The following is a 14,109-nucleotide window of genomic DNA, read 5'->3' as shown; positions in this document are numbered from 1 at the left end:
CTGCCAGGAAAAATCAGACTTGCAAATATTTGTCTCGGAAATTGCCCCAACTACAGTGCTTTAACATGAATGTTAATTCGGCCTAATAAGATGAGAGTTAAGTGGATTTTCAGGCTCGTCTCCCTCTCCGAGGAGGACGACATTTGTTTAAGATATCAGATTGATCATTTCCACATTTTGGAGTAATGTACTGACACGGGACAGGATTTCACACATGCTCCAAATGAGTCAGAGTACTGCATTTATTTCATACAATGTGGCAGACCTGCACCACTGACCCTCTGGTCATACCCGCATAGCTGCACTGCTGATGGGAAACTATGGATTTGGCAGCTTGACATGGACAGACAGTATTTAAGTGACTTTCAGTAACAGGTACTGGGAGATGTGCACCCTCCAAACAAAGTGCTGTCCCCAGTCCAGAAGAACAGCACTTGAGCCTTTTGTTGCATTTTTGTTTTTCTAATTTGTCCAATTTTCTGTCTTCTGGCACTGCGATTATCTAACTGATGTTACGTTACATTTGTCCCATCCCTCCAAATCATGACATACGGTCAGTGGAAAAATAGATCAGTGAAGCCAAAAAATTCTTCCCACAGTGGCCAAGGCAAACTAGCAATGTACTTTAAGCATTATGAAATTTCAAGGCGGCTCCAGTGAGGACAATGGTGCACATTACGTGCGTGGGTGTGTACAAGCAGGGGCAAGTGCGAGCAACAAATGGTGCACTTTTGTTTCGCATGCAGCTCTTGACAGAAGTCAGAACATCTCTGAAGTCTTTTTCCATCCAGAGTGCATTCCTCTCTCATCTGCAACTCGTCTTTCAGTTTATATCAGAGTTACAAAACAGTTGTAAAGGATTTCTGCACTGAGAATGACTCTTAAAAAGATCCGGCAGTGATGGTTGAGCTCACATGAACGTGGACTCCAACACAAAATCTGTGTGCTGTTGCTGCAATGCAAAATCATAAATAAAATTTAATCTCTCTTAGCAGAATTGACAGAAATACAAGTATGTAAGTGGTCTTAGTGACAAACACTAGTGGAGGATATACTCTGATTTTTTACTGAAGCAAAAATAGCAATGCCCTGTAAAAATACTAAATAAAAGTTCTGCATTCAAAGGCATACTTAAGTAAAAGTAGGAGTATTGTTAGCAAAGGTATTGAAGTACTGAATGCATTATAATTCTGATAGATTAGATTTGTTAATGCAATAATGCCAGAGAGCTAATTTTAATGACTTAAAGGACCACTGTGTAAGATTTAGGGGGATCTGTTTTGTCAGAAATTGAAAATAATAGCCTATTTCATTAGTGTAATCATGTGAAAACAAGAATCATTATATTTTCATAACCTTGGATGAGTTTTTTTTATATCTTGAGAGGGAAATTACAAAACCTATATGGTGAAGCTATGACCTGCCACACTCTGCCTCTGATTGGCTAGTACTTGTTGCCTTTGTGGTTGGGTTGGTTGGGTTTAGGCATGAGGAGTGATGATTGGTTAGGGTTAGGGTGAACCAATTCGTAAGGTCCTCTTCCATGCAGTCCGCCATGTTGCGTTGCCGTGTTTCAACAGTAGCCCACAACAAAAAATGAAACACTGAGTCAAGACAACACCTCGCACAAGTCTCGCAGCCACCTTAGGTTCTAGTACACACTTGGAAGGGGAGGGTGAGGCAAAGGCTAGATGTCACTAAATCCTACACACTGGTCCTTTAATGAATTGTTGTGTAGTTAAATTTCTTACAATGCAACACATCTGTAAAGTAAGAAATAACTCCAGCTGTCAGATTAATATAGCTGCATAAAAAGTACAATATTTTCCTCTGAAATCTAGTGGACTAGAAATATAAAGTAGAATAAAATGGAAATACTCCAGGAAAGTATGTACAAGTATCTCAAAATTGTACTTAAGCACAGTATTTGATTACATAGACTTAGTTACTTTCCATCTCTGATGACAAACAGCACAATAAATATAGCTTACAACTTTGGGGATAGTATATCCTGGTAAGTTAAACCAAAAACTAACAATGCATATATCTAAATGTCTTTAATTTACAGTTATGTACAAAAGTAAACGCCCATAGACTGTAATATCTTACATTTACACAACATTCATTGTAAACAGTGATGAATTCCACATCAATAGACAATGGCTTATGTGCATTGGCTTGCTCAGCATTGTTAGCATAAAGAGCATAGCTAGCTGGAGCACATGGCTTGCTCTAGAGAGGATGGCTATATGTTTATATGTGTGATATCAGTTGTTACAGGGTCACTGTTGGACAGTGAACTTAGCTATGTGAGCTAACTTTGGACATTAAATGCAACCTGTGCTTGTCACTTCAAATTAACAAAGCTTACTGCATTAAAACACATTAACACAAATATAAGAAAACAAACATTCAGTGCCAGGAAATGTCTTGCATTTTGTGTGCATCATCAAAAAGACCCTTTTTAGTTACTATGGCAACAACCACCAGTAGAGTCTGAATAGCAAGGGGCTCCAGACAGAAGCATGAAGCGATAAGGACGGGGGACCACTGCTGGACGGCGGCGATGTAATGTCTATCATCTTGTCAGGCTGTAATTCCTCCTCGCCGCTGATAGCTCTGGTGGTCAAGAGTCTGGCCCTCGATGGACCGTAGTCCTTCCTCTCAACAGGGGGGGGCAGAGAGGGCAGGGCGCAAGTTTTGATGGAAGGCAAGCACGCAACCTTGAGCCACTGAGTGAAAAGTTCTGACGTCAGGTTGAGCAGTTCCTCGGGAGAGGAAGATAATGGGGAGAATTGGGCCAGGTCCGTCTCCTCTTGGAACCTCTAGAAACAAGGAAGAAAAAGAGATTTACAAAAGAAGGTAAACAAAGACACAGAATCGCCAGAAGCACAACTCTTATTAATGTGCCTGCACATAAATTAATGTTGGAATAAAAATTAAAACATTGGCAATGCAATAAGCAGTCACACGGCAAATGCATTGCATTGAAGGAATGTCTTTTAAACTTTCTTTAGTAGAGTAAAGCATATAATGAGGTGTTACAATAAGATATATTTGAAAAGAAAATCCTACCTCTGTATTTTTGTTCTTCCTTACAATTTTATCCAGTGTCTGCTTTAGATCGAGGATTAAGGAGTGATTTAGGTGCTCATCCCAGAGGTTTCTGAGAAGCACATGCCAGGAATCCAGGAGGACCACCGCAGCAGGGAACACACAGCACTGCAGGGAAAAGGCAGAACAGCACAACAGCTCTAAAGTTAAGATGCAGCGTGCGAAACACATGTGACAAATCACCACAACAACCACGCCAGTTGCTAAATCACAAGCTAGACTAAGTGGTACATTGTACAATGATCTTTTCCCAAACCCGCCATTCATGAGGCCTGTTACAGTCGTCGAAGATTAGGTAAAAGTTAATGATTAACCTGTTAGAGAAACTAAAATGTCTTTCAGGACAAAGCCGATTAGACTTTAAGATGTACGGCCCATTTATTGCACATCAAACCTGACTTCCCCTTTTTGTCTGATAAGGAACTCACCGGATCAGTGTCACAGAGCATGCTTCTTGTGTAGTGGTGCACTACATAGTAATCTTTAGGAAATACTGTCCGCTGGAGGAGAGAGCAAAAGAAAAAGATGAGAATGAACCGACAGATAATGAAAGAAGTTTGCATTTATACTGTCACAATTACTATGCTGAACTTCAGTCAAGCCGTAGTTTGACAAGAACAATGTATGACTGATTATCTAACCAACCACAAAGGTGGAGCTGCACAATGTTTGATCCCTTTGATTTTGCAGAGCTATTCATGCCCGGTATTAACTGCTTGTCATCTGATAAATCAGAGCCGATCATTATCGTTCACTGAGCCAGATCTTCACCTTTGACCACCTCTATGTACCAACTGACTGCGATTGTATGCTTTAAAGCAAATGCATTTAACAAATACAATCACTTGTTAATAAGTGACTGTATTCTTTAAAGCATAGTGAATACATTTGTTAAGAAAAAATCTCATTACTACAGAGAGGATGCTTTTCACTTTTAAAACGACAGAAGGACTAAAAAAAAAAAAGTCACAAGTTTTTAACTTACAAATCCAGTTGGATTGGAGTCGATAGTCGTTTTAATGTTTTTCACACCTTCCCAGTCAAAGTCACATCCACCACATTGGACAGTCAAGAGTGATAGCAACAGCAAAACTGTTTGAGGCGTGAGTAAGAAGGAAAAGAGACAGAACACATTCAGATAATTGTTGGAAACTTTCTGTGGTTTGTAGGTTCTTCAAACTGCATACCTCCAAAGACACATTACATCATTTCCTGCCTCAATTAGCTCTTTCTGCAGAAAACAACATGAAACATGTTTTGTTGTTGCAACAGTTCTAATTGAATGTGTGCACACCGGAAATGCTATTGTAACACTAACAACCCTAACCCTAACACAACGAGTCAGATTCCATCCATGAGTCTTGACTATAAAATAACACGTTCAAATATTCCATCATTTTCCTCCGGACTTTAAAAAGAAAGTTTGCAAAACACATTTACATGCTCTTTATCTTGTTTCTCACCTGGCAGTGACATCCTTTTTATCTTTCTGAGAATGGACACTTCTCCATTTCTCTTGTTGACGGCAATCACTCTGCAGAAGGGTTTCAGTGTCAGTCTGTGAAAGGCAAAGTTTCCTCCTCTGTGGTTTCTTGAGGTCTTTGACACAGAGGACGCTGCTGTGTCTTCTCCTTCACGGCCTGATATTTAGTCCTCTTGTGGACATCCCTCATACATTCCTTCCTTTTGGGTTCCTTTGGTACTTTCCAAAAAACCGCCTCATTTATCCTCTCACGCCATCCTGCTCTCTCACTTTGGATTTTCCCACTTAAGCCTGAATGGCTGCAGCCTTTTTCTCTGAAAGCTTTTTTTTTGTTTGTTGTTGTTTTTTTTTTTTTTTTGCTATGTCTCTTTCCCTTTTCCCCTCTCACTACTGACCTAGAATTTTCCTGAACAACCTAATTTGAGTCACTCCTCTCTCCCTCGAAACTGGTTAATGGATAAAGCGGGAGAGACACTGGCCTCCTCTTCTCTGTCTCTCCCTCTGGCCACTCTGTGTATCCTCACTCTGCTCAAAGTGAAAGTGCTATGCTGGATTGCTTGTCTGCTCCCTTTAAGTCTTGGCCCCTCCCACCGCCACACGTTTTACCTCACTATTGACTGACCCGGCCCCCTCCCCCCTGCTCCCCACATTCCCTGGCACCCACCCTCTTGCCCCTATCCTCCCCCCTCCAAACCAGGCCCAAGGAGGCTTAGTCATGCAGTTGGAGCGTATGTTTTTCATTTGGACTCTCCCCCACACCTCTGTGCCTGTGGATCCCTTGCTCTTTATCCCTCCAGAGTCAGTGTGCAATATCATCCTGTTTAATCACCACATGAACTGCCTTTTTTTTAAATAAATCACAAGATCACATTCCTTGAAAAGACTGACAAAAAGGATTGCAACACTGCATTGCCAGAACTTGCAAGTCATTCCATGTGTGACAGCTTTCTGTGGTCATTACTGTTAAAACGGGCTCCACAGAGCTGGATGGTGTGATGGTGATGTCTAATATTGTGCACAGCTGTCATCACCCTGTCTGCAATGTGTTGTTCTGAGCCCTCAGGTTATGTGAAGTATTGTGTTATATTGGTTAAGATGTGAGGAGTTAATTATGAGTAAGAGGAAGGAAGTACAAAGTTTCTCGATGTCAAAGAGGAATTGTTCTTCTATGTGTCCTTTTTTTTGAACACAAGCCAAATGAAGCAAGACAGATTTCCAAAGTCCCATCGCTGTTGAGGGGAAAAGGAAACTAGAGAGCAGGAGCCTCACTGCATGTAACACATTGTAATATTCCCCAAGGCATCATCAATTCAAAACCCCTTCACCTATACTATGTGTTTTAACGACGGGTATAAATACCCAGTCACTGAGCCGTCTTCCTGTTGCATACATGGCTTGCATATGCAATTGCTTGCAATATGTAACTAATCTGTGGAGCTGCTGCGAATCATGTTCGTGCTTCTATTAGTGAAACTTGCAAAATGAAATCCAGATTTGAGTTAGTCAGAGAAAAGCATAACAATGCAACAAGTAAAACTCTATTAGGACACTGTAGCAATTCTGAGAGGTAAATCCATTTTTACAAGGAAAGCTGGAGTCGATCCTCATATTTACAAACACACCTTTGCTTTCAGTTTGGACTGCAACATGCATATGACTTCCTCTTTTTTTTACACAATACGTGAGTATGAAAAAAGGCAGCCCTCCTAATTTAAATTAAGCCGTATGTTGCTGAATTTTATTGACTGAGGTCTGCAAGCTTCAGCAAAGCAACAGGCTAAAATAACTGTGGTATGAAAAAAAAAAAGAGCTCAGTCTTTTAGTGGATCAGTATGTGACTCGCTCATTAAGAAGCCAAAATCCTGCTGATGTGGTCCGCCTGTACTGGTGCGAGGCCCTGTTATGCAACCGTTTTGTTCATTTCAGGACACCAGAAAACCTTAAAAGTGTTGTCTTACACCACTTGAGACTTGTTGGCTGTCAGCCACTCAAACAAGTGAGAAGGAGAAGGCAGGGAAAGGCTTCTCTCCTCCTGCTCACTCCCATTTCATTCTTCCTGTTCACCACAAGATGGAGCCGATTGTGGAATTCAAAAAAGAAGGAAAAAGGATGTCGTTGGCCGTTCATGTTCATTTATTTCACTTTTAAACATCAGCAAAACACTAAACAAACCGTAAACAAAGTGCAAAAGTCTTTTGTAATAAGTTAAAGTTCACATATTAGTATGTAGAGGCCTTGTGCAATGATTCCCTTTGACAAACAAAAGCCCCATTCATTATCCAAACTGACTGAATGTGTTAATCTGTGCAGGATAATAATCAGGTTAGGGACAGTAGATTTCTCATTACTTAAAAAGACAATAATGGATGAACCAAAGCATTTGTCATCTATTCACATTCCCCTTTCATTCTGCTAAAAGTCCCAAACAATTCACAAAACGGATGACAAAAAGATTCTTGCTTTCACTTTCCTTTCTTTAGTATTCCCCCCGCCTTATCAGCCCCCTTTTCTTCACCCTGCTACCCCCTCCTTCCCCTCTTTCTTCATCTCTCTTTGTCACTGGCTGGGGCTCCTCTCCCCTCCTCGCACAGCAGTCATTAAATGACTCTTGTAGGTTTTGCTGAGTCCAGTCATCCAGAACTTGAGCAGCCTGACGTTGTCCTCCTCGCCCGGCCCTGTTGCGCCTAGGAGGGCCAGGACCTTCTGGGTGTCCTCTCTCCCTCGCCCGTCCACTTTGGAGAACTTGAACAGCACTTTCACCTTACTGAAAGAAAGAGAATCAGCCATGAGAAGGCTTTCATAGGCAAAGTGGTGAGATCTTACTTAACCCCAGGGGGTCCTCGTTAAGACTGAATGGATTTTACTCACTTCATCCACTCTTCCTTCAGACACAGCAGGCAGTGAGATACAACGTCCACAGACAAGTTCTCATTAGACAGGGCCACCTCAAGCTTGTTCAATAATGTTGGACCTGGAAAAAGAGGATAAAAATACCTAGAGTATAAGTACACACCTTTTATAAAGCTGGCCTTCTCATGTTTCCCGCTAACCTAAGTCCCTCCAACAAGGAGGTTGTTTTTGGTCCATTTTGTCCAGAAGAAATGAAATGAAATGAAATGAACATTGACATTGACCCCAAATGAAAGTTGGCCAAGAAACAAACCAGTTTTCCATGTGGAACCATACCCTGGGAGCTCTTTATGGATTCCTTAGCATTACGGGATAGGACATGTCTGTGCAGTTTCAATATTTTCACACTCACTTCTGTTCTTACATAAAAAGGACAAAGACATCTGGCCCACATAGCCCATCACTATGTGTAATTTGAAGCAGACTGTGATTAAAAGTGTAAAAATATTTTTTCTAATTAATATTAATATGAAGTAAGTCAGCACAGCGTTGCCAGAGACATGCACTGTACATTGTTGGCACTGGAAGAGGCAGCGGACCCATGGTGGCTATTTATAAATTCAAGTATGCACGCTCACCCCTGTCTGTGGGCTGTGTGTTGGCACTGCTGATGGTGAACTGATAAAGTGAGGCGATATCATCACACATCGCTGAGATCTGACAGCTTCTCTCTGAACTGACATCCACCAGCACTGAAAACTCTATAGGACAAACAAAAGGAAGGTAAAATCAACACAATATGACCTGCATGTACAGGCCTACAGTTTCATACAGCAAACGATCACAGTGTGAGTGCACAGGCTCTTGTACCCGAGGAGCTGACGTGGGTTGGAATGGGCACATCCGGGCTGAGACCCAGGAAGTTGCATTTATAGGCCTCCTCATACTGAGCACTGTATGGCACCAAACGCACACAGCCTACCGGGAGCAAAGACTGATGGGAAACAGGACAGAGATTGGGATTATCAACACAGTTGGCTGGCTGTGAGTTAATTGTCCTGCTCAACCGTTCAGGTTTTCTGGCTGAAAAACCTTTTTCATGGATGACATTTACACATGTCACAGTAGGAAAAACACATAAAAAATAAAATTAATGGTTAATGATGATCACTGTCACACGGTCATGACTCACTGGGACACTTGAATGAAACACTAGTCAAACTGTCTGCTGTGAAAAGGCCTGGGAAGTATCAGAAAACAGGGAACAATGTATTTGTAATCAAACAATTACAAATAAATAAAAGTATGAAAATGATTACAAAAAATACAAAGAAATATCTTTCAACAGTTAAAAGGAATGCATAAAAAAACAGTTTACATGCTCTGTCTCGTTTGTGTCTCTTGCATGGAAAGCTCAGGGAAGCATGTACAGGCAAAGACAATTTCAAGGCGTGTAATATTAGCATAAACAACAATACAGTATGTCTTCAGGTGAGGATTGGATCTTTATGGAGAAATCACAGGAACAAACATTATCAGTTAATATCACATCAAACTTATGTATGAAGGTATCAGTCGTTTTTAATTAATCATATTTTATAACTACTTTTCAACCATGACAACAAGAAACAAACTGAAAGTGTTTAGTGTTAGATGATGTTACAAATGTATTATACCACTGACTCAAAATTACCACTTGTCCCAAATTATATTTAGCCACATTATACTGACACTATCTGTCCTAACGAGGCAGAAAAGGGCCACAGTAGTAGAGTACCTTGAGCACTGTAAAAGCTGACTGGATGAGACAGGGGTCTGCGCCTCTCCATATGACCTGATTTCCCATGAGCACGTGCCACACTAGGTGACGAAACTCAGCAGCCCCGAGGACCTGCAGAACAAATTAGACTGTAATGTACAGCAGCTTGCAGATATAGCATGTGAGCTAATGTAAAAATGTGAACAACTTCTTGAAAAGTCATTAACTAAAATGTATCAGATTAATGACATAAAAACTACAAATTCTTGCAAAAACCTTGCAATGCTGTCCCTGTTCCCAGGTTGAAAAAAACAGTAGAATTCAGCCATTTATGTTTTCTTTTTCAGTTTCTGCCAACTTGCATAGTTAATTTAATATATTCATGCACAACAACATGACAGGCTCAAAAACTTACCTGTCTCAAATGCCTAAGTGACCTAAATTTGGGACCAGGTAACTCATCTAATTTTGCATCATCACACAGGAAGTCATGGCCCAGCTCGCTCTCTGACTGGTGCTGCTGTGCCTCAGAAGCGCCTCCTTCTGCTCCCTCCCAGCAGCTCATTTCCTCCTCTTGCTCTTTTGGAAATGACATAAGAGCAGAAAAAGCAGTGACCGAATGTTTTCATGCAGAGGTTCATCATGAATGTGGGGGAACTCCGGTGGAAATTATTGCAAAGGGCCGGCCATGTCACACTGTGTGTGTGTGATAAGCACATGTTGCTCCTCAGCCTCTATTTCCAAACAAAAATTCACAATCTCACCACTTATGTGTGACACTAATTTCCACAATACTCACTGGACTCCACTGATACGAGCCAGCACTTAATGACACAGCCTCCCCTGTAGTCTGTTACATTAAAAAAAATTGAAAAACCTATTTCCAAAAATTGGAATTTGTATTTTGCTGCTTTAATATTGCTTATTATTCCCTTATATATCCATATAAGGGAACAGGGTATCAAAATTCCACAACCTAAAAGCAGCACTGAACTGGGAAATATCTAAGTCTTTTAATCACTTTCTAAATCTTGACTAAAAAAATGACTAAATCCTTTCTGGCAGGGAAGTGCATCTGAGTGCAGTGGTTAAGTGAATCACTTTGCTATTCTGGCCAGAGGACAGAGGGCCGCGCTGACTGACCCAGTGAATCAGACTTAAACAGGAGACTTTTCAGACGATTGCGATGATAACACCATGGCACGCTGTGGAAACACATGACATCTGCTGATATCAAGAGGCCAAACCTTGCCTGGAAGGTGAGACATGTTGAAGCATCGCCTAAGTAAATGATTTTCCATTTTCTAATAAGTTCTGTGTCACTGGAAAATTTGTCTTCTTCATCTTGCCCAGATACAGGCTTAAACAAGTAAAAAAAAACCCTCTTAATTAAGGACATTGTTTCTACCTGTCTGTCTCTCTATGAGCACCAGTGTGTCCTCAGTGGGGGCTCCCTCCAGCAGCTTCTCTGTCAGACGACTCCCACAGGCCTTAAGCAACCTGGAGACATCCACATGTCAAGATAAGTGATTACATAGACAGAGACAACAGCTTGTGTCATAGTGGGACTAAAAGTATACTGACTCACCAGCTAAAGGAGGAGTGCAGGCTGGCCCAGAGGTTGGGATGCTGGGTAAGAGACATAAGTGATCGAGCTGCGTTGCCACTCCTTTGGTGTGGGAAAACTGCAGGTGAGAAGACACTGTTCATCCTCACTGCTCGCTGGGGGCAAACTCCTTGTTCATTGTCAAACACCTGATGGAGAGTAGAAAGCCAAGATTTTAGGTGAGCTAACAGATAGATGCCTGTCGAAAAAGTCTTCATTTTTCTACTTGAGTAAATTGAAAACGGCATGTGGAGGTGAGCAGCCTACCTTGAGGGCTGTGCTTTGCAGGCTCTGTATAGTGAGTCTAAGGTGGCGTAAAAGAAAAGGCCAGGAGTTGATAAGGTAGATCCTGTCCATTGCTACCATGATGATACTGTACCAGCGCTGGAAGCCCCTGGCCAGGCTGTCTTTGATAAAGAAGGTGTGCGAAAACACAAAACCGTGTTGCTCATCTCCAAAGAAAATTGGCCCTTCACGGCCGGGGCACACCTGACAAAACAGACAGAAAGACTATGGGTGGCATCAGCAGAATAAGAAAACTGACTATGTATATTTAGTGCATGATTTGTATGGGAAATGAACGTGCTGATGTGTTGAGGTAAGCGTATTGTCCCATTTCCTGTTCCCAGTTGCTGCGTTAGTAGCTGTATAATCCTGCTGCTCACGCTTGTCTGGGCCTAAACTGCGTTATTGCTCTTTTATCACAGCGGTTAATCTACCGCTATTTAAACTAACGTTAGTTCTGCTCAAGCACTCATAGGTCTCTCTCTCTAGCGACGGCTAGTCTCACTTTTTCACACACTTGTTCGGTCTGCTAGCCACATTAGATTAGCCTAGCAGGTAGCGATGACTTCTTTCTCTCCCTCTCCCTCTCCCTCCCCTACTTTTTCAAGCTCGGTTTGTCAGATCTTTAGCTATTCCTCTGCCTTCTTTAGTGATACTGGTACAAGTAATAAATGTAGTTTGCTGCGCTGGAGGCGAGGCTTAGTGAATTGGACCTAGGGTAGCCCCTGCTAGCCATCCCTCAGCAGCTCCTGAGCAGGCGGGAAACCAGGGAGGATGGGTGACTGTTCGAAGGAAGCATAGTCCACAGCTGAAGCAAAAACAATGTCGGACTCCGTAGTTTTCTCTGGGCCCCAGCCAAATCTGACCAGTGATGACATGTTTAGCCGCATGTCATCATTCAATCGCTTGCTGTCAAGTGGTGTCCAGCAAACGGTGTGGGTTTCATTGATAATTTGCAGACTTTCTGGGGAAGACCTGGTCTGATTAGGAGAGACAGCATCCATCCCACCTTGGAGGGAGCACCTCTCATCTCTAGAAATCTGGCCGAATTTATTAGTTGACCAAACTTGTGACAATCCAGAGTTGAGTCCAGGAGGCAGAACTGCGGTCCTAAAGCGCCTCCATTAGAGCAGTTACCCACCCAAAACTCCATAGAGACTGTGTCTGCCCCCACGACCACGTAAACACTCTAAATCTAAAATAAACAGGAGAGGAGTCATATCTAAAAACTTAACACCACCACAGCAACAGTGCAAGATGGGAGAATTAAATGTGGACTACTTAATACCAGATCTCTGTCCTCTAAAGCTCTATTAGTAAATGAGTTAATATCAGATCATAATATTGATTTATTTTTCCTGATTGAAATCTGGCTGTCTCATAATGAGTATGTTAGCCTAAATAAAGCTACTCCCGTGAGTCATACTAATACTCATGTTCCTCGAGGCAGCGGCAGAGGAGGTGGAGTTACAGCCACTTTTGACTCTAGCTTAGTAATCAAGCCTAGACCTAAACTCATTTCTAACTATAACTATATGTAGAACCTGAAACACATCACAGACAGTTTTATTAGTCATAGTGTACCGCCCTCCTGGTCCTTATTCTGAATTTATATCTGAATTGTCAGAGTTTCTATCAGGGTTAGTACTTAAAAAAAGACAAAATAATTATTGTAGCTGACTTTATTGTCATGTGGACAATCTATTACAGCTGTCAAAATTGTGATTTCTGTTCAACCCCGAACCTCTCTATCTCCCACCCAACCGGTCGAAGCAGATGTCAGCCCACCCAGAGCCTGGTTCTGCTCAAGGTTTCTGCCTCCTAAAAGGAAGCTTTTTCCTCGCCACTGTTGCCAATTGCTTGCTCATGAGGGATCTGTTGGGTCTCTGTAGATAAAGAGTTTGGTCTGTACCTGCTCTACATGTAAAGTGTCCTGAGACAACTTCGGTTGTGATTTGGCGCTATATAAAAAAAAACTGAATTGCATTGAAATTGAATGAGATGTGTGACTCACACACACATACATGCTGACGTACGTCACTGTTTACCTCACAGCTGAGGCTGCGTACACAGGCCTGGCGGACCACGCTGAAGAGCTGTGGCTGTCTGGGATGCTGGTGGCTCAGGAAGCGTATGCCTGTTTCATCATCAATGCTGACAAAGCCCGGGTGAGATGCAGGGAGAGATCGACATCCCTGTGACGCAAGGAGAAAAGGACAATGGGTCGACTATACGCACAAATGCACAGAAAAAATTGTGTTATAACGTAAAAGACAGGTAGAGAGAAGGATGGGTCAGTTCAAAAGGAGGAAAGTTCATCCTCAGCTGTCACCCTACACTCACATCACACATTTCTCCTCTCTGTGTGGCCGAGCTGTTGGCCCTCATGGTCAGCCCTTCGCCTTCCCTGTCGCCATCGCGGTCCCTGTCCCCAGGCACTGGGACACCTGCCTGGGATGAAGGGGATGGGGACGGAGGGTGCAGCGCCTCAGTGCAAAACAACGTCCGAGGGCCATGGAGCTCACAGAAGTGACAGAGAGCAACCAGAGCATTCATCTGACAGGGAGAGATAAAGCGTTTCAAATGTTTATTGTGCTTAAAATGTTTGAGATTGATAAGAGCAGTAACGAGGAGTTCATGACCTAACATCTGTTTCTGTTCAGTCTATGCCATTATTAGATTACACCAGGGTTATTACAGCTGATAGTGTCTGAGAGTCTTACCTTCAGAACTGAGCCAAGTTCAACAAATGACTGGTGCTCAATGCTACTTCACAAAAGTACATTCATCGGCCGCAACGTTCAAAAAGCCGTTACATTAAAAAGCAGCATATTAAAACAGAACACTCAAAACTCGATTCTCGATTTACTCCGTTTTTCAAAAATCCATCATTCTCAGACTCTCAGATTTGAGTTTTCTACACTTGCCCTATTCTCCTCCTGTGCTGCAGCTAACTGCTAATAACACGTAATGTCATGTGACGCAGAGTCACGCGCTCTGGCATAAATGACG

At 42.3% G+C, this 14,109-nt stretch overlaps 2 protein-coding genes across 3 annotated transcripts; both read right to left on the bottom strand.

Moving 5' to 3' along the window:
* Positions 1-953: 953 nt before the first annotated feature.
* zgc:174888 (uncharacterized protein LOC558116 homolog) lies at positions 954-5,129 on the bottom strand. Its single transcript, XM_041942105.1, has 5 exons — positions 4,578-5,129; positions 4,100-4,206; positions 3,543-3,614; positions 3,076-3,222; positions 954-2,825 (listed from the first exon to the last, which is right to left on the bottom strand). The coding sequence occupies exons 1-5, from the start codon at positions 4,588-4,590 to the stop codon at positions 2,472-2,474; spliced, it is 693 nt and encodes a 230-aa protein (XP_041798039.1). The 5' UTR covers positions 4,591-5,129; the 3' UTR covers positions 954-2,471.
* A 1,586-nt stretch (positions 5,130-6,715) lies between these two features.
* flcn (folliculin) lies at positions 6,716-14,065 on the bottom strand. Of its 2 annotated transcripts, none has more exons than XM_041941970.1 (12): positions 13,821-14,065; positions 13,441-13,653; positions 13,134-13,292; positions 11,080-11,301; positions 10,795-10,961; positions 10,615-10,706; positions 9,622-9,785; positions 9,225-9,338; positions 8,318-8,441; positions 8,086-8,208; positions 7,466-7,568; positions 6,716-7,361 (listed from the first exon to the last, which is right to left on the bottom strand). In XM_041941970.1, exons 2-12 carry the CDS (start codon positions 13,651-13,653, stop codon positions 7,154-7,156), a joined length of 1,689 nt encoding a protein of 562 aa, XP_041797904.1. In that variant the 5' UTR covers positions 13,821-14,065; the 3' UTR covers positions 6,716-7,153. The 2 variants fall into 2 exon arrangements, with proteins under 2 accessions (XP_041797904.1, XP_041797905.1); XM_041941971.1 differs by having other exon boundaries at positions 13,146-13,292; positions 13,821-14,064.
* Between the last annotated feature and the right edge of the window lie 44 nt (positions 14,066-14,109).

The sequence above is a fragment of the Chelmon rostratus genome, chromosome 8 (assembly GCF_017976325.1).
Source record: "Chelmon rostratus isolate fCheRos1 chromosome 8, fCheRos1.pri, whole genome shotgun sequence".
In the NCBI taxonomy this organism is placed as follows: domain Eukaryota; kingdom Metazoa; phylum Chordata; class Actinopteri; order Chaetodontiformes; family Chaetodontidae; genus Chelmon; species Chelmon rostratus.
The sequence above is the reverse complement of the archived record's forward strand: the minus strand, read 5'-3'. Positions and strand labels throughout refer to the sequence as shown.